The 27,931-nt window shown below is 43.7% G+C and overlaps 1 protein-coding gene across 4 annotated transcripts in view; it reads right to left on the bottom strand.

The window, feature by feature from the left end:
• LOC141099730 (poly(rC)-binding protein 3-like) overlaps window positions 1-27,931 on the bottom strand; it is a 1,815,006-nt gene that overhangs the window by 1,668,656 nt on the left and 118,419 nt on the right. The window contains exon 2 of one of the 4 annotated variants that reach the window (XM_073587731.1): window positions 18,937-27,823. The exons of the other annotated variants lie outside the window; for them this stretch is intronic. Within the exon in view, the coding sequence (XP_073443832.1) occupies window positions 20,250-21,653 (1,404 nt within the window). The 5' untranslated portion in view covers window positions 21,654-27,823 and the 3' untranslated portion in view covers window positions 18,937-20,249. Of the gene's footprint in view, window positions 1-18,936; window positions 27,824-27,931 lie in introns of those variants that run through there. 4 annotated transcript variants of the gene reach the window in all.

The raw sequence follows: 27,931 nt of genomic DNA on the forward strand, positions 1-27,931 counted from the left end.
AGCCAGACAGTGCGCCTGCTGTCAGGGTGTTATTATGGTACCATCAACAGAAAGGGAAATGTCAGATTCAGAGAGGTTAGTAGAAGGCAGGAGCAGAAGTTCAGTTTTGGAAAGGCTGAGTTTCAGATAGAGAGCGGACATGATGTTGGAGACTGCGGACAGACAGTCATCAGCGTCATCAGCATAAAGATGGTACTGAAAGCCAAATCTGCTGATGGTCTGTCCAATTGGGGTTGTGTAGAGAGATAAGTGAAGGGGGCCAAGGACTGAGCCCTGAGTTACCCCAACAGTAAGAGTAAGAGGAGATGAAGTGGAGCAAGCAAACAGAAAACTGAAGAAGTGGTCCAAATCATAGGAAGAGAACCAGGAGAGAGCAGTGTCCTTAATGCCTAGGCATTGGACCATAGAGAGTAGGAGGTGGTGGTCAACAGTGTCAAAAGCTGAAGAAAGGTCGAGAAGAATGAGCAGAGAGTGGTCACTGTTGCATTTTGCTGTCAGAAGGTCGTTGGTCACTTTGATGAGTGCAGTTTCTGTCGAATGTACGGGGCAGAAGCCGGACTGTGAAGGGTCCAGGAGGGAGTGAGTGCAGAGGTAACGTGTAAGAAGGGAGTAGACCAGGCACTCCAAGAGTTTAGCGATGAAGGGGAGATTGGAAGATTAAAGACTGGTCTGTAGCTGTTTCCGCAGGATGGGTCGAGAGCTGGTTTCTTTAATAATGGAGTAATAATAGTGTTTGAAGTAGGAGGGGAAAATGCCTGAGGAGAGGGAAGGAATAAAGATTGCAGTTAGGTGAGTTGTGACAACTGGAGAGAGAGACTAGAGAAGATGGGAGTGAATGGGGTCAGAAGTGCATGTAGTTGAATGAGAAGAAGAGAGGAGCCTGGAGACATCTTCTGTGATGGGATCGAATGTGGAGAGTGTGTCAGGGGAAATGCAGGGAGGGATGGGAGTCACTGCCCCTGAGGGCTGGGAGTGGAATTCCTGATGGATATTATCTCTTTTCTCTATGAAGTGGGAGGCCAGGTCGTCATCACAAATGTCTGTGATAGGGGCTTGTGCTTTCGGTCTGAGGAGGGAGTGAAAGGTGTCAAAAAGTTTCTTGGGGTTGTTGGATAGTGAGGAGATCAGGGTGGTGAAGTAGGTCTGTTTGGCGAGGTGAAGAGCAGAATTATAGGTTCTTAACATAAATTTGAAGTGCTTGAAGTCTTCTGGTGTGTGAGTTTTCCTCCATAAGCGTTCAGCAACACCTAGAGCATCTCTGGAGAAATTGGGTTTGCAATGTGAACCAGGGCTGTTTTCCTCTGTGCTTGGCGGTTCTGAGGGTTGGGGGGAGCTACTTTGTCAAGGGTGGTTCTAAGAATGTCGTTGTAGTGATGTACAGCCAGATCAAGACAGGAAAAAGAGAAGATTGGGGACAATGATGAGTGTTGGAAGTCTGCAAGTGTATGAGGCTTAATGGCTTGTAGATTTCTGAATGTGTGTTAGGTAGGAGTGTGCTGGGGGCAAGGATTTGTAAGCGAGAAGGAGAGAATGTTGTGATCAGAGAGGGGAAGCGGTGCGTTATCTAGGAAGGAGATTGAACAGAACCAAGACAAAGACCAGTTCAAGGGTGCTACCATTTGTGTGTCATCAGAGGTTGATGGTTGTGTGAGATTCCGAGAGAAGTGGTTAGTGATAGAAGCTGGGATGCAGATGTGGAAGGGGGCTGTTATTGGGGATATAGAAGTCTCCCAGGATAAGGGTTAGGAGTTCTGATAACATGAAGTGTGGCAGTCAGGCAGAGAAATGGTCAAGGAAGTGGGTGGGTGAGCCTGGGGGCCGGTATATTACTGCTACTCTGAGGGATAGGGGACGGAAGAGCCTGATGGTGTGGACCTCAAAAGAAGGGAATGACAGTGATGGAACTGGGGGGATGATCTGGAAAGTGCATTGTGGGGACAGGAGTATGCCAACTCCACCACCAGGTCTGTTTGTGGGTCTCAGGATATGGAAGAATTGTAAGCCACCATGAGAAATGGCAACAGGGAAGACAGTGTCAGAATCCTGAATCCAATTTACAAAGAAGAGAGAAGATATAGGCCACACATTGGGGATCACCAAACATAGGATTTAGCAAAAAATATAACAATCTTTATTTAGACACACAAACCAAAACACCCAATCGTTAAAAACATTAAAATTGGTCACACATGTGACATGAAAATCTGGGCTCAAAATAGAGCCAAACCCTCATGGTTCCACATTCCACATGAAATAACTCAATAGAGAACCAAATGTGTATATAGATAGCATACCACAATATAAAGGCTTTGCATAAAAACTAGTTCATAAGAACAAATGAATGCACATACCATAAATACAAATGATGGCAAATGGTCACAAATGAGTTAAACAGCACTAAGACAGCATGTATTGTGCATACAGTTGAAAATGATTTAAACCATGTAGCAGAGAATATAATATACAGGTAAAAAACATACTAACAAGCCCCAAAACACTATCCAGCTTGAGTAGCCCCTTAATACAATGATATTAGCAACATCCTAAAGGGGTGTGCATGCTTCCCTAAGAATAACTCAAATTCTCACGATTAATCAGGCATGCTGAAATTAGATAGCAATGGCTAACAATAGCGGCCTGCAAAGAATACTGAGCTCAGCTTTAAATTAATTATATAAAAATTACGACTGGTGACGACACGTGTCGGGTCTCAGGACGCTAAGGCTCCACTCCACCTCTGATTCGTAATTTTTATATAATTATATAATATCATTGTATTAGGGGGATACTCAAGCCGGATAGTGTTTTTGGGCTTGTTAGTATGTTTTTTACAGGTATATTATATTCTCTGCTACATGGTTTAAATCATTTTCATCTGTATGCACAATACATGCTGTCTTAGTGCTGTTTAACTAATTTGTGACCATTTGCCATCATTTATATTTATGGTATGTGCATTCATTTGTTCTTATGAACTAGTCTTTATGCAAAGCCTTTATATTGTGGTATGCTATCTATATACACATTTGGTTCTCTATTGAGTTATTTCATGTGGAATGTGGAGCCATGAGGGTTTGGCTCTATTTTGAGCCTAGATTTTCATGTCACATGTGTGACCAATTTTAATGTTTTTAAGGATTGGGTGTTTTGGTTTCTGTGTCTAAATAAAGATTGTTATATTTTTTGCTAAATCCTATGTTGGGTGATCCCCAATGTGTTGCCTATATCTTCTCTCTTCTTTGTAAATTGACATCAATCTTGTATAAGTCTGGTTCGATCCCCTTTTATATGTCAGTGGTGCCCCCTTTTGTGTAATTTAAATAGAATCCTGAATCCAGGTTTCCGTGAGAGCCAACAGATTGAGAGGGTTGTTCAGAAAGTAATTGTGTAGGAAAGGAAGATTGTTACATACAGACCATGGATTCCAGAGAGCACAATTAAAAGGAGATGAAGGAGTGCAACTAATATTAATAAGGTTAGTAAGGTTTTGATGTGAGGTGGGGTAGGGGTTGAGGTTGGACCAGGGCTGGGGAGATTTCCCCTGAGATAAGTAGGAGTAGAAAGTATTTCAGCTGATGTTATTTGTGGGTTTTTATTTGCATCACGAACAATTTTCTGGCATTTGTTACAGGTCACAGATGAGGATGTTACCTTTAGTAGCCATTCAAACCCATTTGTGTCAACTTCTGTGCATGTTATCAGGCCAAAATCATTAGGGTATGAAAATTTTTGATCAGGGTCATTTGTATTTTTTGGGTTGTCATTATGATTTACAAAGAGAAACAGTAGTTTGACAATAAATGGCTTCACCCCACCACTAACCATGACTGGAGAGAAAGGTTTGATGTTATCATTCATATTCTCTGAAAAAAGGCCAAGAAAGTAAAAATTCTGCTGGGGTATGTAAACTTTTGAGCACAACTGTAGATTCACAGCAAAATTAAGTGTAATAAAATTGTTGTTAGTTGTTATGGCATTGTCTCAAAATTGCTATAGACATGAAATTTGAGTGAAAATTCACAACATCATTTTAGTGCTTCTAATTGTTATACAGCATGGTATTAAAGCATTTTTAGCTTTTCTGTTACTGTAATATGCTACAAATTTTCTACCTGCAAATTCTGTGAAGGAATTGTGCAGTGTATTCGCCTGTCATGATCCAGTGTTGGATCTGGCGGTATTAAAAGCACAAGGTGAACTTTTTTTACTTTGGTTAAGTTCAAAGGTGTTTTGACTGTCCCCGGTGGCGGTTGTGGTATTGCACCTTAGGTTAGGTTGCACTTAATTATGGTGCAGGTGTGACACTCTATAAATGGGTCTCAGGGTGTTCACTCACTGCTGGTGATATTTCTTGCTGAGTTGTTGGAGAGCCTGGTGGAATGATGGAGCTGGATAGGAGTCCTGCGCAGTCAGCCAGAGAGAACGAGTGCCAGCTAATGGTGTCTGCAGGAAGGACTGGCATGGCCTGGTGGAGTCGCAGTTTATGGTGTCGGCGGGAAGTGCGGGCATGGCTTAGAGGAGTGGTGACTAGGAAGAGAGTTGCACTCAGCATGTTCGACTTGGTTGCTGAGAACTGGACTCGAGCATGCTTGGATTCTTGGCAGAGGCTGGACTCATCTTGGGACTCTGTGTACTGGACTGCTGCAAGTGGTGATGGACTCTGCTCCCAGGCTGCATGATGGTGACAGATCCAGTTATGTTGATGGATCCAGGTGGAGGGGAAGATGCACGCAGGTGGTGGCTCTGTTGCTAGGAGCGCACGCAACAGAGCAAAGCTAAGTGGTGTTTCCCCTGTATTGTCTCTTTCCTCATGTGTGTTATTAATGCAGTGGTGGGATTAGTCTCCGCACCAACCCATTCCCTAGTGAGGGTTTAGGGTCAAGGTGAGCAAGGGCGTAAAGGTACGCGTGCGGTGACAGGTGCGGAGCCTGTTTAGGGAATGTAAGGAGTGCAGGGACACTGGCTCAGGGGAGCTTAGGAGGTCTCCATGTCCCCATTCCCTATCGCAGGGCCCACCATTGTTAAAGTTTCCCAGGTTCCCCCCTTATTATTTAAATTCGCCGTACTGGAGGCGGTGTTTCCAGAAATGTATATGTTAACGTGTAATTCCTAAATTCGCCAGGTGGAGGCGGTGTATCCACCTGCACGTTCTATTATTTAAATTCGCCCCACTGGAGGCGGTGTATCCAGGGTCACGTGTGTTATGGGTTCGCCTTGCGGCATCATCTGCGACCAGACACACGTGACCATGACATTATCACCAGCCCTACTTTTTTTTCTGGTGAGCTTCGGCCATGTGGAGACCTGTGGTAATTGCTGCCCGGCCTCACTGAGGAGAGTGGGGAGCGGCATGGTGTGTTAGAGCCGCTGCAGCAGCAGTTATCAGGGTCTGGGGCCTCTGCTCAGATAACCAGAGAAACAAAAATGGCGGCTGCGGTCTGGCAAAAGCCCCTAGAGTTGCTGCTGGGGAGCAGGACTTGCTCATGCATGGGGAGGTACCCAGGCAGGTGGGAGGAATGGTGCCCCACGGAGCTGCCTGGTATACCCCGAGGTGAAGGGGTACGTCCCTGTAGTGAGCAGATTGGTGAATAGTCCGCGGGGCTCATGCCAAATCTTCGATGCCGCCCCTCCTGGTGGTGTGGAGGCGACCAGCGAGTATATATATATTTTCCTCCATATTCCTGCGGCTATGGTACTAAAACCCCCTAGAGTCGCTGCTGGGGAGCAGGACGGTTCATGCAGGCGGGCGCACCCAGGCAGGTGGGAGGAATGGTGCCCCACGGAGCTGCCTGGTATTCCCCGAGGTGAAGGGGTACGCCCCTGTGGTGAGCTGACTGGTGTGATAGTCCGCGGGGTTTTACGCCGAATCTTCATACCATCGAAGAAGCCGCCCTCCTGGTCGTGTGGAGGTGACCAGCGAGAGTAAATTTCCTCCATTTCCCGGTCCCCTTCTCCTCCTGGTGTGTGCAGCAGGTGTGCTGCGGGGGAGTAGGGACAAATCTCTACCCTCGCCATTAACCAACCCTAGGAGGCGCAGCCCTCATGGTGAAAGGGTTGGAGGGTGGTGTCCCTTGGTGAATAGTGGGGGTGTGAGTGTGGTGACACAGGGGGACGCCTCTGTTGTCAAGTCCAGAGTGAGTTCACCAAGTTATGACAAATGTATGTGTGCAATAAACGTTCAGGTCCGGACCTGTGTGTGAACGAGCGTGTATATGTGCCACCAAAAATCATCTTGTGGAAATGTGTTGTGGAGTCTGATCAGCTCTTAGCATACATACACATACATAATCTCGTTCCCCAGGTCGGTGCTGTGGAGATGAGTGGTGCCTCCAAAATGAACATGTATTGCCAATACCAGCGGTGTTTGTCATGAACCTGAAGTGTCAGGTAATGGTGGGGTGAACTCAGGATCTGCGCGTCCCCGCTGTAGGTGTTTCCCTAATGAGGGGTAGTCTTGAGGGTCCAGAGGCCCCTCATTAAGGAGGGGGTACTGTCATGATCCAGTGTTGGATCTGGCGGTATTAAAAGCACAAGGTGAACTTTTTTTACTTTGGTTAAGTTCAAAGGTGTTTTGACTGTCCCCGGTGGTGGTTGTGGTATTGCACCTTAGGTTAGGTTGCACTTAATTATGGTGCAGGTGTGACACTCTATAAATGGGTCTCAGGGTGTTCACTCACTGCTGGTGATATTTCTTGCTGAGTTGTTGGAGAGCCTGGTGGAATGATGGAGCTGGATAGGAGTCCTGCGCAGTCAGCCAGAGAGAACGAGTGCCAGCTAATGGTGTCTGCAGGAAGGACTGGCATGGCCTGGTGGAGTCGCAGTTTATGGTGTCGGCGGGAAGTGCGGGCATGGCTTAGAGGAGTGGTGACTAGGAAGAGAGTTGCACTCAGCATGTTCGACTTGGTTGCTGAGAACTGGACTCGAGCATGCTTGGATTCTTGGCAGAGGCTGGACTCATCTTCGGACTCTGTGTACTGGACTGCTGCAAGTGGTGATGGACTCTGCTCCCAGGCTGCACGATGGTGACGGATCCAGTTATGGTGATGGATCCAGGTGGAGGGGAAGATGCACGCAGGTGGTGGCTCTGTTGCTAGGAGCGCACGCAACAGAGCAAAGCTAAGTGGTGTTCCCCCTGTATTTGTCTCTTTCCTCATGTGTGTTATTAGTGCAGTGGTGGGATTAGTCTCCGCACCAACCCATTCCCTAGTGAGGGTTTAGGGTCAGGGTGAGCAAGGGCGTAAAGGTACGCGTGCGGCGACAGGTGTGGAGCCTGTTTAGGGAATGTAAGGAGTGCAGGGACACTGGCTCAGGGGAGCTTAGGAGGTCTCCATGTCCCCATTCCCTATCTCAGGGCCCACCATTGTTAAAGTTTCCCAGGTTCCCCCCTTATTATTTAAATTCGCCGTACTGGAGGCGGTGTTTCCAGAAATGTATATGTTAACGTGTAATTCCTAAATTCGCCAGGTGGAGGCGGTGTATCCATCTGCACGTTCTATTATTTAAATTCGCCCCACTGGAGGCGGTGTATCCAGGGTCACGTGTGTTATGGGTTCGCCTTGCGGCATCATCTGCGACCAGACACACGTGACCATGACATCGCCCAATGTAAGCATAACCCAATAGTACAAAAGTAAATTTACACTGAATACATTTTCTGTATACAAAGCTATACGTTATTGGAAATATTCTTTAAAGTAAATCTGACAGCTGTTTTTTACTACATAATTTGATATCGGCATGAGGAAAGGGACTGAGATCCTGATTCCAGCAATGTAACACTTAAGGTTGTATAGTGACAGAAAGCTGCTAATCAGGGTGGTCATGTGGATGGACTATGAGGCACAAGGCTAGTGGTCCTTAAGTGATCTCCTGCAGATAAAACATTGATTGCATTGAAATGGCAAAGCACAGTCCAGTAAGTGACACATCCCTGGAATCAGGTTCTCTTTCACTACAGCAGTATGCTATAAAATTAAATAACAAAATCCTGGTGTGAAAAAATGCAATTAAACCATTGTTTTTTGGTCTTTGTTAGAACTTGCTACATACCCTCCATCTGATGTGTAATTTATATGTGCATCTCAAATCTTGTTAGGAATAAAAGCTTAAAAAAAATCCATCTTGCAGTTCCAGTACCAACAGAATACTCTAGGCTATGTGATCATTTGGCCATGTTGCCAAACTAGTATTTTGGATTGGTATTTTCCTTCAGTATTTGTAAGCCTAAACCAAGAGTGAAAACATAAAGAATAACTACAGTATAAGGTTATGTACCCACTTTGCAGAAATGCCGCGGAAATTTCCGCAACATTTCCTCACTCCCGCCACATTTTCCCGCAGAAAACAAGCATTTTCAAAGCGTTTTTCACTTGCGGAATGCTTGCGCATTCCAAGCGATTAGCATCGCTTGGAATGTGATAGGTAGGATGTTAAAATAATAAAAAGATAAAAAATATTGTTATTCTCACCTTACGATGGCCCCCGATCTGCTCTGCTGCGCTCCCGGCATCTTCCGGTCCCAGTAATGCTTTGCACGAAGGACCTGAGATGACGTCACGCTTGCGAGAGCACGACGTCATCGCTGTCATTCGCGCAAAGCATTACTGGGACCGGAAGATGCCGGGAGCGTGGTGACAGGCGAGAAGGATTTCGGGGGCCGCCGGAGGGTGAATATATCACTATTTTTTATTTTTATTCTATTTTTTTACAGGATTATGGTACCCAGGGCCCGGAGGACAGTCTCCTCTCCTCCAGACCCTGGGTACCATCCACACATGATCCGCTTACTTTGCGCATGGTGGCCATAGCCACATGCGGAAAGTAAGAGGATCAATGCATTCCTATGGTGGCGGAATCGCTGTGATTCCGCTAAAAGAATGAGCATGCTGCGGATTTTACCACGATGCGATTCCAACAGCGGTAAAATCCAGAGCATTAGCACAGCAATGCGCAATCCCATAGGATTTTATGGGATTTGTTTTCATAGCATTTTTGCAGCGGAAAATCACCGCGAAAACACGAAAAAAACGCAATGTGTGAACGCAGCCTAAATACTATAACTACTTACACCTCTTCTACAATTATGACTCACGTCTGGTGACCCATATCAGGTGATTTTGACACATTCCTTCTAGGTCCAAGCATCCCACAAGCTCCTTTTCTGCCTGTTTTTTGAAGCAATATCTAGTAAAAAATTAATATGCAAATTGCCTCTTCAGAGAGAGAAAGAGGACTTGAACTCTATAGCGCCACCTGTTGGTAGTAGCGATCCTACAAGTCAACCTCGACCCTTTAACGAGTCTTGTAATATGACTTAGGATAAAAGCCAAATCAGAATCTCAATTTGCAGACACGGTGTTTCGTGCTATTGGCCCTCGTCAGTGCAAAGTATGAGAACTGATTTGGCTAGATGAGAGGCTCTGGACTGAGGTCTAAGGGGTAAGGTTTCTCCTTGTGGAGAGTGACATGCCAGCTCTGGCTTGTCAAGGTAAGGAGGCTTATTCGCCGTGCAATGCTCCTCTGGGAAATTTAATATGCAAATTGACTCTTAAGAGAGAGAAAAAGGACTTGAACTCTATAGTGCCACCTGTAAAAAAATATTTTTTTATGGATGGTGACTGAGTGTCAGTTTGTCCCTTTATTTGGATGTCACAATTAATGCGTTTGGTTAGTAGAGAGCCATGAGGTCCGTTTGGCTCGCAGGTGAGTTCTCGGCAAGACTATTTTCCTTACAGCATTCTGATTAGGCCAAGCAATTATTGATCTTACATTGGACTTCAATTTCTGGTTTTGGCTTGCAAGTGCTGATGGAAATACTGATCAATATACTACTGTATGAACATGGCCATGCATAGAGATTGTGTAATAGTTTTTGGAAACTTTAAAAATAACACTAAGTCTGAACAATGAAACCTTATTTTATCCCAAAACTGCATCTGATAAATTACACTTTTAGTTACGTACATAAAAATATACAGTATACGCAAAGTACCAAAAGTATAGTAATAACATTTGTTTTCAATATTTATTAATCTATCTTAGCTACTATATTTCTACAAATAATGGATGCATCAGAATTATAGGTAACCCATATATATATATACTAGCTGAAGATCCCGGCGTTGCATGGGCATAGTAACCAACTGTGGATAGTTATAACAAATTATAATGATTATATTGCACATAAAAACCGTGCATCTAATCCTATCATGTGATACTGACTGTTGAGCTGTGTATCTAATCCTATTCTGTGTGATACTGTCTGCTGAGCCATGTATCTAATACTATTCTGTGTGATACTGTGTGCTGAGCTGCGTATCTAATCATATCATGTGTGATACTGTCTACAGAGCCGTGTATCTATTCCTATCCTGTGTGATACTGACTGCTGAGCTGTGTATCTATTCCTATCCTATGTGATACTGACTGCTGAGCCGTGTATCTAATCCTATCCTGTGTGATACTGCCTGCTTAGTTGTGTATCTAATCCAATCCTGTGTGATACTGACTGCTGAGCTGTGTATCTAATCCTATCCTGTGTGACACTGACTGCTGAGCTGTGTATCTAATCCTATCCTGTGTGATACTGACTGCTGAGCCGTGTATCTAATCCTATCCTAATCCTAATCCTATATATTTTTGTGGTTGATCATTGCATATTTGATCAGTAGCTTTCTTCTACCGTATGTCTTATAGTTCTTGTTTATACTGATCGCGGGAGTATTCCCTCCTCTTTATTTAGTGGTGCCCTCCTGTGCTTTATATATATATGGCTGCTGAGCTGCGTATCTAATCCTCCCCTGTGTGATACTGACTGCTGAGCTGTGTATCTAATCCTATCCTGTGTGATACTGATTGCTGAGCCGTGTATCTAATCCTATCCTGTGTGATACTGGGCTCCCCCTGCAGTCTGTGTCAGAGGGTGGTCTGTGTTGACACGGTAATACATTGTGTTATTTCCAGCTTTACAGAAGGACGATAACACCATAGAAATGATAAGAATAATAGGCCTCAGTTACCACAACTGTCTACAAAGAAAACTGTTGCTGATAGCAACCAATCACAGCTCATTTTTCATCTTTTAAACAGCTCTGGAACAGCGTGGCGAGTTTTGAGTGGCGACTTTTGTGTTTCGACTTTTATGTACCGAGGTTGGTGTATGTGTGGTGAAATGTGTGCTGAGATTGGTATGAGTTGAAGCACGTGGTAGTGTGTGGCGCATTTTGTGTATCTGTTCATATCCCCGTGTGTGGTGAGTATCTCATGTCAGGGCCCCACCTTAGCAACTGTACGGTATATACTCTTTGGCGCCATCGCTCTCATTCTTTAAGTCCCCCTTGTTCACATCTGGCAGCTGTCAATTTGCCTCCAAAACTTGTCCTTTCACTTTTTCCCCATTATGTAGATAGGGGCAAAATTGTTTAATGAATTGGAACGTGTGGGGTTAAAATATCACCTCACAACATAGCCTATGACACTCTCGGGGTCCAGACGTGTGACTGTGCAAAATTTTGTGGCTGTAGCTGCGACGGTGCGGATGCCAATCCCGGACATACACACACACACACAAACATACATGCACACACACATTGAGCTTTATATATTAGGTATATATATATATACATACTGTACATATATTTATCCCTTTATGCACACTGCACACCAGCTGCATATCTCATGATTTTTAGAATTTTATATCTGCGGTTTAATTCAGACAAATCATCCATTCGGCATCCAGTAAGTGCAGGTCCATCAATTATAATTAGCTCTCAACAGAAAGGTAGAATGCATCCATTCTTCAATAAACTCTACCAACAAAAAAACCTTGTATCAGCATTGTGTACAGATTGTCTAGACTGAAGAGCAAGTCAATTAAATTAATCTGCTAATGCTTTTCTAGTTTGATTCGATAACAGACTGTTAGCTTCCTTGGCAGTACGCATGTTCTCAAGGAAAGAACTTCAATTACATCTGGCAATTTCCATCCAGAAATTTCAAGAAAAGATAAATATAACTGTACAAGTAACAGACATTCTGTTGAGCATTCTCATATTTCAAGATAAAGATAATGATGTTTCTAAAACCTAAAATAGAAAATGTTCAATCAATTGAATAGCGATGACATGGAAAAAAAACTAAAGAAAAAAGACTTTTTGGAGGGGGCTGTCCATCCTATAACCGTAATTACGGACCACAAAAACCTAGCTTATATTGAGTCAGCTAAGAGGTTGACTCCTAGACAGGCTAGATGGTCACTTTTTTTTTTCCCGATTCAACTTCTCGATCACTTTTCGGCCAGGATCTAAAAATGTCAGAGCAGATGCCTTGTCACGCAGTCTAGATCCGGTGTCCCCCCGGAACCTCCATCCTCCATTCTTCAGACTGGGGTGGTGGTGGCAGGTATTTCGAATATGTTGGAACGAGAGATTCGGGAAGCCCAGTCTCTTGCACCGCCGGCTAAGTCGGTGGACAAACTTTTTGTGCCAGCTCAGCTTCGCCTTAAGGTCCTCCGGGAGTTCCATGACTCAGGTCTGGGTGGACATCCAGGAATCTCGGCTACCCGGAAGGCCATTGCTAGAGCATTCTGGTGGTCTGCTTTAGCCTCTGATGTTGGGGAATATGTGTCTGCTTGTGATGTTTGTGCCCGTGCAAAAACCCCCCATAACCAGCCGGCCGGGGAATTGGTACCACTGCCAATTCCTGAGAGACCATGGACACATTTGTCCATGGATTTCATCACCAACCTTCCCCCCTCCAAGGGTAATACCGTCATCTGGGTTGTGGTGGACAGGTTTAGTAAGCAGGCACATTTTGTACCTTTGGCAGCTCTACCTAATGCGGAAACATTGTCCAGATTGTTTGTTGAGCATGTGGTGCGGTTGCATGGGGTACCCTTGAATGTGGAGTCTGATAGAGGAGTGCAATTTGTTTCCAGATTTTGGAGGGCTTTTTGTAAAAAGTTGGGTATTGGTCTGTCCTTTTCAGGATCCTGATACATTACACATACACCTTAAATAGCTGTGCAGTCAATAACTATTCCTCCCAACCCCTTTCCCCATACACATTTTTTCTGAATGGGGTGAGTGGAGTAAGCTCCAAAGAACAAAAGAATTGGGAGCGCTGAAATCAAACATCCTTTGGTGAAAGATGGTCATTAGATGGTCAGCCAATCCCAACAGCCAGCATTCATCTAATGTGTATGCTCAGCTACATATACTAGCTCAAAAAAATTAATGAACACTTAAATCACACAACACATCTCAAGATTCATGTTGAAAATCCTTACTGATATAAATTGTATAATTAGTTGAAAACAAAATGATGCATGTGTGGTCTATGGAAACCTAAATTATCACCCAGTTGAGGGCTGAATTTCAAATGATCCAGAATCATCTGAATCATCACAGAAACTTATAATGTGACTGAATAGCATGTATGGCCATCATGTGCCTGTATACACTTGTGACAATGTCTGGGTAAGCACCTGATGAGATGATGTATTGAATCTTGTGTAATCTTTTGCTTCACATGAAAAGGATATCATTGAGCTCCTGGACAGTCTGTGCTGCTAATTGACAGCATCAGGTGCACCGATATATAATATCCCAGATAATTTCAACTAATTTCAACTGGGAAAAGTGAGGGCTAATCATTGACATCAATCCCTTTGTCATCCGAGAACTTCCTACATACTCTGGCCATATGACGCTGTACATTGTGCTGCACCTAAGGAAACCCAGGGCCCACTGGCACTGCACCAACACAAGTTATAATAAGAGCCCTGAGTATTTCATCTTGGTTCATAACATAACTTGAGTAAGGATACTGTTAGCTATCACAGAGTTTTTATTACTCTCCATGGATATGCTTCTACAGACCATCAGCAATATCGAAGACAGCTTAGCAGTCAACATGGTGTCTCCACTCTTTCAAATTTGTCCTATAATTTCTGCGAGAACTTTCATTGCCTCATGTCAAGAGAACAGGATGACAATAGGGGCCTGCCAATTCTTGGTGTTCTATGTTGAATGCTAATCAAGCTCTATTGTGCTGGACTGTGAGCACAGATTTCACTAAAGGACTTTGAGGCCTCATTTCATCTTCATAGTCTGTTTCTGGCAGTTTGGCCAGAAACATGCCCTCTGGAGTTCATTTTGTACTTCTCTGTCAGCGTTTCTACTGTTATTGCAGGAGGAGGAGTCCCCGCTGTGTGCCCGGGGACTGTCACCTAGGTTCATAGGGGGACTGTTTCTGGGGGACATAATTAGGGGACGGACCACAGAGAGTTCTAGAAAGGTTGGGGGAGGAGCCAGCATAAAAGAGGCTGAGGACGCCAGCAGAGGGCAGTCGACGGAGCAGAAAAGAAGGGGCAAGGAAGCTAGAGGGCGCCAGAGAGCCAGAGCCAGAGCAAAGAGGAGAGCAGCAACTGGAAAGACTGAAGGGAGACTCACCGCGGACAGAAGGGAGACGGCACCGAGCTGTCCAGCAGAGAGACACCGACCGTCCGTCCGCACTCCTAGCGGCCGCCACCGCCCGACTCCAGCCAACATCTGTGGCCTGTCCGCTGCCACCGGCGGCCCGCGCAGCTCGGCTCCGGACCACGGCTGCGGCCTGTTCGCCGCCACCCGTGGCCGCCGCTGCCCGTCCCCATCTTGTGGCTGCGGCCTACACTGTTCAGTCCCCGGGCAACGCCGTACCTCCTCCGCCGGGAGGCGCAACGCAGAGGAACTCTCCAGGGGCCTGCTGTGCCCCCACTTCGCCTGGGCATAGGAACACCTGAAGTCTCCGCCAGTTTCTCGTCGGCTGGGCCCAGCAGCTGAAACGCCGAAGCATCGCCGATCACAACTCTGCCAGATGTCAGAGGATAAGTGACACGTTGAAGTTAATATTCAGGACCCGTAGTCGACCATACCGCGGCCCTATTGTGACCGGTCTTTGCCGGGTTAGTCGTGTTCGTTTTACCAGTGTATTCTTGTTTTGATCCTTGCGAGGATAACTGTTGTTAGCTTGTTTGGTTGCTCTAAATAGCCCCTATAGGCATCTATATATATAAAAGTTACATCTTAAAGTTCATCCCGTCTCGTCACTGCATCCCTACCTGCGATTACTACATTATTCCTCTCATAAAAGAGCAAATAGCGATCCCTATGTTAGGTTGATGCCCTTGTACTGTCCTGTCCAGCTTTCCTTGTGTTTCATGCCCAGGAGAATGTGATGAGAGACTCGGCATACCTTTATGAGATGATACTTAAGAGTGTGTCATTCTGCAGGTGCAATTAGCATTAAAATGTAAAGCAATGCATGCATATTAAAAGGGTTGTCCTGTCTAACATGAATAGTCTGCAGCGAGGCTACACCCACTGGACAGCCCTGTCTGTAGACAAGGCGTGGCCTTGCTCCATACATGTATATGGAGCAAGGCCGCGCCCACTAGACGGGTTCTGCCCTGGAGTATGTATAACACATACATCACCACTGTTTCTGGCTCAGAAACTGATGAATCCCTACTGTACATGAGCTGGGAGGATTCATAAATCCGCAGTCGCAAAGAGTGACTGCCTGCAGACTTATCAGTATAGACCAGAGAACCCCTTTTAATGCTGGCTAATCATGTGTGGTAAAATAACATGGCAATATGATTCTCTAGGTCAGCAAAATTGCATACCAACTGGATGCCAAGCTTGTATAGTTTTTTTAAGTGGCAAAAAAAATCAGACATTTGCAAAAAATTGTGGTTCCTGTCTCCATTTAATGAGACCCATACATTTATTTCTCTATTGATTAACTGTATGAAGATTTCTTTTTTGTGTGCGTGCAGAGTTGACCTTTTAGTGGAACCATTTTTGGGTACATACAATATTTGGATAGCATTTTTAATGCATTTTTTGGTGTAGAAGCTCACCATAACATTATCTCATAATATTTTCTAATCCCAGAAAAAAATCAGAGATATGTTTGTGCTGGCTGTCTAACAAAATCTTAGATAAATAGCAAAATAATTATTTTTGTAAAATACTGAATAAAAATGTTGTAGTCAGTTCTTGGAAGAGCTGTGATGAAACTGTCATGTGTCCCATCTGTCTCATTTCTTGGGAGAATCATTGCCCAGGCTTTCAAATGATCTAAAAGAAATGTTGCCTTAGTTTTGCCCTGTAACATGTTTTATCCCTGTATTGCCTGTATCCCATAAAATATAAGCACAGCAAAACGAAAACCAGGTCCAAATGCTTACAAAGGAAACTATGCAATATGTCTACATTATGTGCAGTAACTATTGCTATTATTCCCAATCATATTGCATTCCCAGAAGTTACTGCCAGTTTTCCCTCTGCAGAATCTACTGTAGGGTTAAAAATGTAGCCGATAAAGTAAAAGATAGCTGACGTTAGAGCAGTCTGATTCGCGTACTGATCTTTATCAAATCTTTTCAATTTAAAATTCAACAATTTGTGCGTAAATTTGTGTTAATAATTCAGCAGCACCAAGTTTTATTTGTCAGCCACATGACAGAGCTGCACCTTGGTCACTGTTCACATCGGCATCCTGGCTGATAGTGCGCCCCTGTCTCCTCCCTCTATGCAGAGAACTGCACACACAAATTAGTGCCCATGCTGCTGTAATTCCAGGACTGTGAGAAAGCAATATATCTACTCCGAAATATGGCAATTTATAATCACCTGTTTGGGAAAGGCAGTCATTTATGGCCCCCTCGCCAAGCGTATAGGAACAAGGCTGCTGTATCCCGTATTGGCATATATATGAGGCTAATAAACAGCACTGAAAAAAACTATTAGAAACTTGAAGCCACACTGAGGTGCAAATCCTAACAGGTTTTATATGCACTGGAAATACACTTGAAGTGGAGGTGTAATTTCTGATTTCCATGTTCTCAGCTATGGCTTTGTGAGCCCGTTCATCTAATTAGCTCCTTTGTACCTCACAGAACATTTCACAGATTTTGCTGTGGTGCAAATGGCTGGAAATCTAGAGCATATGCTTCCGCAGTTTAGAAAGAAAGCAATAGATGTAGCAGGTAATAAACAGACGCCTCCCATTACCCGGAGGATCATCAGTCCATCATCATTAATATACAATGGCTTCTTTGCACCTAAAAGTAAATATTTTTTAAATGCAGGAAAGATGTATATCTTTGTACCGTGTTAGCCAGTAGATAGAAAAATATTCAGGATTGAGAGTCCTCAGTAGTTTATACCTTTTAATGGCTAACTGAAAAGATGGTAACACATTGCAAGCTTTCGAGACTACTCAGGTCTCTTCATCAGGCATAGACTAATACAAAATCTGAAGTCACATACAGTGGGGAAAAAAAGTATTTAGTCAGTCAGCAATAGTGCAAGTTCCACCACTTAAAAAGATGAGAGGCGTCTGTAATTTACATCATAGGTAGACCTCAACTATGGGAGACAAACTGAGAAAAAAAAATCCAGAAAATCACATTGTCTGTTTTTTTTTCATTTTATTTGCATATTATGGTGGAAAATAAGTATTTGGTCAGAAACAAGCAATCAAGATTTCTGGCTCTCACAGACCTGTAACTTCTTCTTTAAGAGTCTCCTCTTTCCTCCACTCATTACCTGTAGTAATGGCACCTGTTTAAACTTGTTATCAGTATAAAAAGACACCTGTGCACACCCTCAAACAGTCTGACTCCAAACTCCACTATGGTGAAGACCAAAGAGCTGTCAAAGGACACCAGAAACAAAATTGTAGCCCTGCACCAGGCTGGGAAGACTGAATCTGCAATAGCCAACCAGCTTGGAGTGAAGAAATCAACTGTGGGAGCAATAATTAGAAAATGGAAGACATACAAGACCACTGATAATCTCCCTCGATCTGGTGCTCCACGCAAAATCCCACCCCGTGGGGTCAGAATGATCACAAGAACGGTGAGCAAAAATCCCAGAACCATGCGGGGGGACCTAGTGAATGAACTGCAGAGAGCTGGGACCAATGTAACAAGGCCTACCATAAGTAACACACTACGCCACCATGGACTCAGATCCTGCAGTGCCAGACGTGTCCCACTGCTTAAGCCTGTACATGTCCGGGCCCGTCTGAAGTTTGCTAGAGAGCATTTGGATGATCCAGAGGAGTTTTGGGAGAATGTCCTGTGGTCTGATGAAACCAAACTGGAACTGTTTGGTAGAAACACAACTTGTCGTGTTTGGAGGAAAAAGAATACTGAGTTGCATCCATCAAACACCATACCTGCTGTAAAGCATGGTGGTGGAAACATCATGCTTTGGGGCTGTTTCTCTGCAAAGGGGCCAGGACGACTGATCCGGGTACATGAAAGAATGAATGGGGCCATGTATCGTGAGATTTTGAGTGCAAACCTCCTTCCATCAGCAAGGGCATTGAAGATGAAACGTGGCTGGGTCTTTCAACATGACAATGATCCAAAGCACACCGCCAGGGCAACGAAGGAGTGGCTTCGTAAGAAGCAATTCAAGGTCCTGGAGTGGCCTAGCCAGTCTCCAGATCTCAACCCTATAGAAAACCTTTGGAGGGAGTTGAAAGTCTGTGTTGCCAAGCGAAAAGCCAAAAACATCACTGCTCTAGAGGAGATCTGCATGGAGGAATGGGCCAACATACCAACAACAGTGTGTGGCAACCTTGTGAAGACTTACAGAAAACGTTTGACCTCTGTCATTGCCAACAAAGGATATATCACAAAGTATTGAGATGAAATTTTGTTTCTGACCAAATACTTATTTTCCACCATAATATGCAAATAAAATGAAAAAAAAACAGACAATGTGATTTTCTGGATTTTTTTTTCTCAGTTTGTCTCCCATAGTTGAGGTCTACCTATGATGTAAATTACAGATGCCTCTCATCTTTTTAAGTGGTGGAACTTGCACTATTGCTGACTGACTAAATACTTTTTTTCCCCACTGTATTTATGCACAATACAGCCTAGAAAAAATGCAATAGATAAGACAAGTGACGTGAAGAAGAACTATCAATATGGGAGTGGGAGAAACATAAATATAAACATTGGACCAGTTCATAGATAAGGAGTCCGGATGTTTTATGGTCCTCTTATTGGGGTCTAGTTCTGTGTTGTGATGCCCCCACAAGGTTTTAAAAGGAAATTCCTTAATTGATGTAAAAAGACATAAATCCATGCGACACATTCATTCCAGCACTGAGAGTGTCAAAGTTCGTCATAAATTTGTACTCCCAAACTCGTCTCTCTCTCTGAGAATTGAAGTTACCTTTCAATACCAGTAATTTCATATCCACGCTGCTGTGATCAGGGATACAGAAATGTTTTGCCACAGGTAGATCCATTCTTTTTTCTCTTATTGTGTGACGATGAGCATTCATCCTTGTTCTAAGCTTTTGCCCTGTCTCCCCCACATACAGACCCCCAGTTGGACATTTAGTACAAATAATTAAGTACACCACATTAGATGTAATGCAGGTGAAAGTACCTGAGATCTTGTAGTCCTGATGTGAATTGGGGATCTTTATCTTGTCCATGGTCATTATAAATGGACAGGTTTTACATTTTTTCTGGTTGCAAGGAAAGGTTCCTGCAGCTGTTGGAGAGGACAGGGAGCTTCTGACAATAATGCTTCTTAAATTTGGGGGCTGCCTAAAACACAGCAGTGGGGGGTCTGGAAAAATGGATTTTAATCGGGCATCTTTTTGTAGAAAAGGTTGTAATTTCCGTGCAGCTCCCCTTAGCACCTCCAGATTTGGGTTGTAGGTGACTACTAGAGGCACTCGGTTATTTTCTTCTTTAGCTTTGTAATGTAGCAGGTGATTCCTTGACAATCTGGTGGCTCTTGTAATTTGGTTTTCAATTGTTCTTGGATGGTAATCCTGATTCAAAAAGGTCTTTTTGAGGCGACCAAGGTGTTTGTCTCTATCCATGGGGTTGGAACATATACGATTGTATCTGATGGCTTGGCTATAGATAATAGAGTTCTTTATGTGTTTTGGATGGAAACTGTCCCATTTAAGGTATGTTGGACGGTCGATTGGCTTCTGATACAGGGATGTCTCTATTTCATTGTTTTTTATCTTAATGATGGTGTCCAAAAAATTAATCTCAGTACTGGAGTAGTTGAGTGTTAAATTGATGGTGAGATGAAATTGATTAAACTGTTCGTGGAACGTCTTTAGCTGTTGCTCAGACTCCGTCCAGATGATTAAAATATCATCAATGAAGCGGTAGTAGGCCAGGGGCCTGATGGGGCATGAGGACAAAAAGTCGCTTACAAGCTTGGCCATGAAAAGATTTGCATACTGTGAAGCCATTTTACTTCCCATAGCTGTGCCAGTCTCCTGTAGATAGATCCTGTTGTCAAATTCAAAGTAATTGTGGCCAGGATGGTTCCTTCTGGTAGAGGACCTATTGCTGCTAGTTTATTCAATAGATCAGTTGTGTCCTGAATGTAGCTGGATGTATCCTTCACCAGTAGTTTAAGAATACCCTCTACCCATCCAGATACCTGCTTAGTGAGGGTGCCCACACATGAAATAATTGGTCTTCCTGGATTTCCAAATTTGTGGATTTTGGGAAGCATGTAGAATGTCCCTATTCTTGGAGTCTCTGGTATCAGGTCATCGCCAGCTCTTATGGACTGGTCAGGCAGACAAGAAACCAACTTGTTTAGTTCCTTGTAATAGTCCTGTGTAGGATCCGACTCCAATTTTCTGTAGTAGCGTGTGTCCATAAGTTGCCTGTTTGCTTCCTTCATGTAGTCTGACGTATTCATCATGACTATTGCACCTCCCTTGTCAGCAGGTTTAATGATGATTTCTTTGTTGGTTTTTAAAGACTGTATGGCCTTTCTCTTCTGGGCACTGATGTTGGATGCTTGTCTCCTGTTAGTGTCTATGATTGGGGATTTTATCAAATGTCTGAAGGAGTCTATATATTTATCCAAATGAGGGTTGCGTCCAGGTGGAGGTGTCCAGTCTGACCTTTTCCTAGTTGTTACGATCCCTTTTCCTTCGGTCTGAGTGTTTTCTGAATCTTCTATATCATTGAAATATTCCCTCAGGTGCAGTCTCCTGAAATACTGTTCCATATCACTGCAGAGTTCAGTTTTATCTAGGGCCTTAGTGGGACAAAATGAGAGTCCTCTAGAAAGCACGGCCAGTTCCACTTTGTTGGGTTTATAATCTGAGAGATTGATGACACAGTTAGATGCTTTTGTGTCTGGAATGGAGTGGTTGTCCAAGTTGTCAGGTTTTGGATTTGTTTTGTATCTGTTTGTATAGAGTCCTGAATTGAGACGCAGTCTGTGTAGTTTCTTTTCCTTGTTATGAACCAGAAAGGTCCGTAGTTTGTTGTAGTATTGTTGTAATTTTTGCTCTGTGCTTTCTGTAAGTGTTTTCCTCAGAGTTTCAAATTGCCCCTGGACTTTACTCCTTATGCTGTAGCAGACATGTAAAAGGTGGTTCCTTAGTCTCTCAGAAGTCCTGTGACAAAGGTTTTGTGCATAATGGGTATTGTAGGTATGAAGAATTGGGTTTGTAATGCAGAGTCCTTTGGGAATTAGATTCTCCTTTTTGCATTTAGATAAGAAAAAAATGTCGCTGTCCATTTGTGCACGTTTCTCCAGAAGTTCAGAAATTTTTGAAGGTACGCTGTGCGCACCGAAATGCAGCATGCTGCGTTCGGCGCACACGGTCGCACCTTCAAAAGTGCGCAGCGCATGCCAACATCCTACTAGCGCACGGCCAGCGCACGATCTGCGCACCCCATGCTAAAGATAGGGTGCGCAGATCGCAAGCGTCCATGTGCGATAGTAGGCGGTGATGACCAGATGGGGCGGGCAGGGAGCCATGCGGGGGGCGGGGCTTAGCGGCGCCGTGCGCTGCGTCTAATAAACGCTAGTGTGAAACTAGCCTTGAACAGTAGTTTTACTCTACATACTGGGTATCGGCATGCTCAGGAGAAATTGCATAATTGTATAGTCCATTTTCTCCTGTTACCCTTGAAAAAGTAAAAAAAATTGGGTCTAGAGGAACATTTTTGTGAAAAAAGGTTAAATGTTTACTTTTTCCTTCAGGAAAGATATATATCTTTGTACCGTGTTAGCCAGTAGACAGAAAAATATTCAGAATTAAGAGTCCTCAGTGGTTGATACCTTTTAATGGCTAACTGAAAATATGGTATCAAATTGCAAGCTTTTAAGACTATTCAGGTTTCTTCATCAGGCATAGACTAATACAAAATCGGAAGAATCACATATTTATGCACAACACAGAAAGAAATAATCCAATAGATAAAACATGTGACATGAAGCAGAATTATTATTATGGGAGAGTGATAAACAGCTGTGGCCATAAAAATTGGAATAGTTCATAGATAAGAAGTGTGAATGTTTTATAGTCCTCTGATTCGGGTCTGGTTCTGTGTTGTGATGCCCCCACAAAAGGTCTGAGGGGCAAATTCCTTAATTGATGTAAAAAGACATAAATCCATGCTACACATTGAAAGCCAAAACCTGCCAACATAGACAACCATTCCATTCCAGATACAAAAGCATCTAACGGTGACATCAGTCTTTCAGATCATAAACCCAAAAAAGTAGAGCTCTCTGTGCTTTCTAGAGGACTCTCATTTTGTTCCACTAAGGCCCTAGATAGATGTGAATGTCGCAGTCATATGGAACATTATTTCTGGAGACTGCACCAGGGGGAATATTTCAATGATACAGAAAATTCAGACAACACTCTGACTGAAGGAAAAGGGATCCTAACAACCAAGAAGAGGTCAGACTGAACACCTCCACCTGGACGAAACCCTCATTTGGATAGCTATATAGATGCCTTCAGACATTTTATAAAATCCACCATCATAGACACTAACAGGAGACAAGCATCCAACACCAGTGCCCAGGAGAGAAAGGCCATACAGTCTTTGAAAACCAACAAAGAAATCATCATTAAACCTGCTGACAAGGGAGGCGCAATAGTCAGGATGAATTTGTCAGACTACATGAAGGAAGCAAACAGACAACTTATGGACACTTGCTACTACAAAAAATTGGAGTCGGATCCTACACAGGACTATTACAAGGAACTAAACAAGTTGGTAACTTATCTGCCTGATGAATCCATAAGAGCAGATGACCTGATACCAGAGAGTCCAAGAATAGGGACATTCTACATGCATCCCAAAATCTACAAATCTGGATATCCAGGAAGACCAATTATTTCATGAGTGGGCTCCCTTACTGAGCACTGCAGGTATCTGGATGGGTAGAGGGAATTCTTAAACCACTGGTAAAGGATACACCGAGCTACATTCAGGACACAACTGACCTACTGAATAAACTAGCAGCAATATGTCCTCTACCAGAAGGAAACATCCTGGCCACCATGGATGTGCAATCTTTGTACTCTAATATCCCACACCAGGATGGATTAAATACCTGCAAATTCTTCATGGAAAACATAGGGACTAATGCTGATTCTGTGGTAAAACTTATAAAATTCATCCTCACCCACAATTACTTTGAATTTGACAACAAGATGTAGCTACAGGAGACTGGCACAGCAATGGGAAGTAAAATAGCTCCACAGTATGCAAATCTTTTCATGGCCAAGCTTGAAAGTGACTTTTTGTCCTCATGCTCCATCAGGTCTCTGGCCTCTCCCACTACATTGATGATATTTTAATAATCTGGACGGAATCTGAGCCACAGCTAAAGACGTTCCATGAACAGTTTAATCAATTTCATCCCACAATCAACATAACACTCAACTACTCCAGCACTGAAATTAACTTTTTGGACACCATCATTAAGCTACAGAACAATGAAATAGAGAAATCCCTGTATCAGAAGCCAATCGACCGTCCAACATACCTCAAATGGGACAGTTTCCATCCAAAACACATAAAAACTCTGTTGTCTACAGCCAAGCCATCAGATACAATCGTATATGTTCCAACTCCATGGATAGAGATGAACACCTTGGTCGCCTCAGAAAGACTTAGGGCTACCATCCAAGAACAATTCAAAGCCAAATTACAAGAACCACCAGAATATCAAGGAATCCCCTGCTACATTACAAAGCTAAAGAAGAAAATAACCGGGTGCCTCTAGTTGTCACCTACAATCCAAATCTGGAGGTGCTAATGAGAGCTGCATGGAAATTACAACATTTACTACAAAAAGATGCCTGATTACAATCCACTTTTCCAGACCGAATTACTGTGTTTATTATTATTATTATCATTAATTATTTATATAGCACCATTGATTCCATGGTGCTGTACATGAAAAGGGGTTACATACAAATTACAAATATCACTTACAGTAAACAAACTAACAATCACATACTGACACAGAGGGGAGAGGACCCTGCAATTGTGGGCTTACATTCTACAGGATGGTGGGAAAGGAGACAGTAGGTCGGGGGGGTTGCAGCAGCTCCAGCATTGTTTGAGGTGGTAGCTCCAGTAGTGGTAAGGAGGCAGCGGGGTCATTGCAGACTGTAAGCTTTCCTGAAGAGGTGGGTTTTCAGGTTCCATCTGAAGGATCAGAATGTGGTTGATAGTCGGATGTATGGGGGCAAAGAATTCTAGAGGATGGGGGGATATTCGAGAGAAGTCTTGGAGGCAATTAGTTGAGGAGTGAATAAGTGTGGAGGAGAGAAGGAGGTCTTGGGAGGACCGGAGATTGCGTGAGGAAAGATATCAGGAGATTAGTTCAGAAACATATGGAGGAGACAGGTTATATATGGCCTTGTAGGTCAGTATTAGTAATTTAAACTGATGCGCTGAGGGAATGGGAGCCAGTCAAGAGATTTGCAGAGGGGAGAAGCAGAGGAGAGAGATGAATTAGTCGGGCAGCAGAGTTAAGGATGAACTGGAGAGGTGCGAGGGTGTTAGCAGGGAGGCCACAGAAAAGGATGTTGCATTAGTCAAGAAGGGAGATGATGAGGGCATGCACAAGCATTTCAACAGATTGAGGGCTGAGGAAAGGATGGACTCTGAAAATATTTTTTAGCGGGAGGCGACAGGATGTGGAAAGAGCTTGGATGTGTGGTTTGAAGGACAGGGCAGACTCAAAGGTTACTCTGAGGCATGCGGACTTCCGGTACGAGGAAAGCGTGATGTCGTTAATTGTGATAGATAGGTCAGGTAAGGAAGATCTGTATTATGGAGGAAAGATGATCAGTTCAGATTTGTCCACACTGAGTTTGAGGAAGTGAGAGGAGAAGAAGGAGGATATGGCTGATAGACACTCCGGGATTCTGGAGAGCAGAGAGGTAACATCTGGGCCAGAGAGGAAGATTTGAGTGTCATCAGCATAAAGGTGGTACTGGAATCCATGAGACTTTATGAGTTGTCCCAGGCCAATTGTATAGATTGAGAAGAATAGGTGTCCTAGAACAGAGCCTTGGGGGACTCCAACAGAGAGAGGGTGGGATGAGGAGGTAGTGTGGGAGTGGGAGACATTGAATGTGTGGTTGAAAAGGTATGAGGAGACCCAGGATAGAGCGAGGTCTTTGATGCCAAAGGATGAGAGGATCTGTAGTAGGAGGCAGTGGTCAACTTTGTTGAAAGCAGAGGACAGGTATAGAAGGAGGAGTATAGAGTATTGTCCGTTAGCTTTGGCTGTAAGTAGGCCATTAGTAATTTTGGTCAGGGCCATCTATGTGGAGTGATGGGGCAGAAACCAGATTGTATAAACAGCAAGTTAGATGAGAAGTGGGAGGAAAGTTCTGTGCGGACGTGCTGCTCCAGGAGATTGGAAGCGAATGGGAGCAGTGATATTGAGCGATAGCTGGACATAGCGGTTGGGTCGAGAGTTGGCTTTTTAAGGATAGGTGTGATTGTGGCATATTTGAAAGCAGAAGGGAAGGTACCAGAAATAAGTGATAGGCTGAAGAGATGGGTTAGGGATGGGATAAGAGTGGTGGTGAGGTTGGGTAGGAGGTGGGATGAGATGGGGTCGAGTGCACAGGTGGTGAGGTGTGATTTGGAGAGGAGACAATTAAGCTCCCCTTCAGTGATGTTAGATAGGGAAGTTATGGGGTTTGGGCATTGGTCTGGTATACACAGGGGTGGTGGTGGTTGAACAATGAAGACGTGCGTCAGAGATGAGGGAGGTTGGAGGGGGGAGTGGTGGTCAGAGAAGGGATTTAAAAGTTTTGAATAACTGTTTGGGGTTGTAGGATAGGGAAGATACGAGGGTTGTGAAGTAGGCCTGTTTAGCAGAGGTGAGAGCAGATTTGAAAGTGACTGTTGCCTGTTTGAATGCAGTGAAGTCGTCTTTAGGAAACCCCTTAATCTAAGAAGCATCATTGTCAGAAGCTCCTTGTCCTCCCCAATAGCTGAAGGAACCTTTCTTTGCAACCAGAAAAAAAATGTAAAACCTGTCCATTTATAATGACCACGGACAAGATAAAGATCCCCAACTCACATCAGGACTACAAGATCCCAGGTACTTTCAGCTGCATCACATCTAATGTGGTGTACTTAATTATTTTTTTCTAAATGTCCAACTGGGGGTCTGTATGTAGGGGAGACAGGGCAAAAGCTTAGAGCAAGGATGAATTATCACCCCCACACAATAAGAGAAAAAGAATGGATCTACTTGTGGCCAAACACTTTTGTTTGCCTGATCACAGCACCATAGACATGAAATTACTTGCATTGAAAGGTAATTTCAAATCTCAGAGAGTCAGACGGGTTTGGGAGTATAAATAAGGAAGAGGAACAGCATCCGATCCAGGTGAAAAATTGTATAAAAAATTTATTCTGCCAGTACAAAATACAACGTTTCGGCCATATTGTGGCCTTTTTCAAGTATAACATAGCAGCACAAATAGTGGCCTTTTATAGTGTGGCACAGCCAATCACCATTTCGGTAACACCCATCACAGAAAATCCATACATAAAATACATATAAATACATCCATCAGATACATATATATTCAATAGCACAGTTTATCCAATCGTTAACAGTAATGGTCATATTTATATTAGAAATATTGCAAAAACATTTCATACATAAACAACAATCCCCAAATCAACCCACCAATGATCATGAAGCATCAAAGGTATCCATAGAAATAACACACCAATCACTTGCAGTAATACATATCCATATATAAACCGCCAATCCCTAGTCACATAGTAGTGGCGCCAACCCCAATGGACCAATCATGTGAGGACTCACAAATCCATATATCGGCAGAGTTCCCTCTCCCTCTATGACAACATCAGCCAGAGACACGCTGTATCAGGAGCGCAGTCTAATGACGCGCACCACCAGGTCACGGCGCGCGCGCCGCCCATCACCGCAGGTCCGGTCACGTGACGTCTCCGTCACAGAGCACCGCGCATGCGCGGTGCTGTGCAAGGGATCAGCCACACGAACCGCCCACCGGGGAGGACCGCGCACGCGCAGAGGCCCAGAGCACGCAATCACACACCACACTCCCTCACAAGCCCGCGCATGCGCTGATTGACAAAAATCAATGTACTACCACACTTGAATAAATGAGTCCACACAGATAGGCCAAAATGCTCCCAAACAACGCAGCATATAAAAGACATTTGGAATCAAGGAACCATATCCATAGTAACTTTAATAATATTCCATACTTTACGAAAATCGCATACGTTGCACATTATATAAGGAGCAAAACTGGGATGATTACAAAAAAGAAAAAAGGAAAAGAAAAAGGAAAAGAGGGCACGGGGAATGACAGGCAAGAAATAACGACAAAAATTCATAAAGGACAGCATCCTCTTCGTAATTCAGGACTGTTCAGTCCCCGTGTCCTCCACTCCATCCAAATGTATCACCTATGAACACTAAAAATAAAAAATGAAAAATAAATAAAAAATACAAAAACATTTGATAAAAGGACCATAAAGGCCACATAGATAAGTATATACCCACAACAAAGAATAATGACACAA

This window comes from Dendrobates tinctorius, unplaced genomic scaffold (genome assembly GCF_039654945.1).
Source record: "Dendrobates tinctorius isolate UK_male_01 unplaced genomic scaffold, ASM3965494v1 ptg000102l, whole genome shotgun sequence".
NCBI classification, from domain to species: domain Eukaryota; kingdom Metazoa; phylum Chordata; class Amphibia; order Anura; family Dendrobatidae; genus Dendrobates; species Dendrobates tinctorius.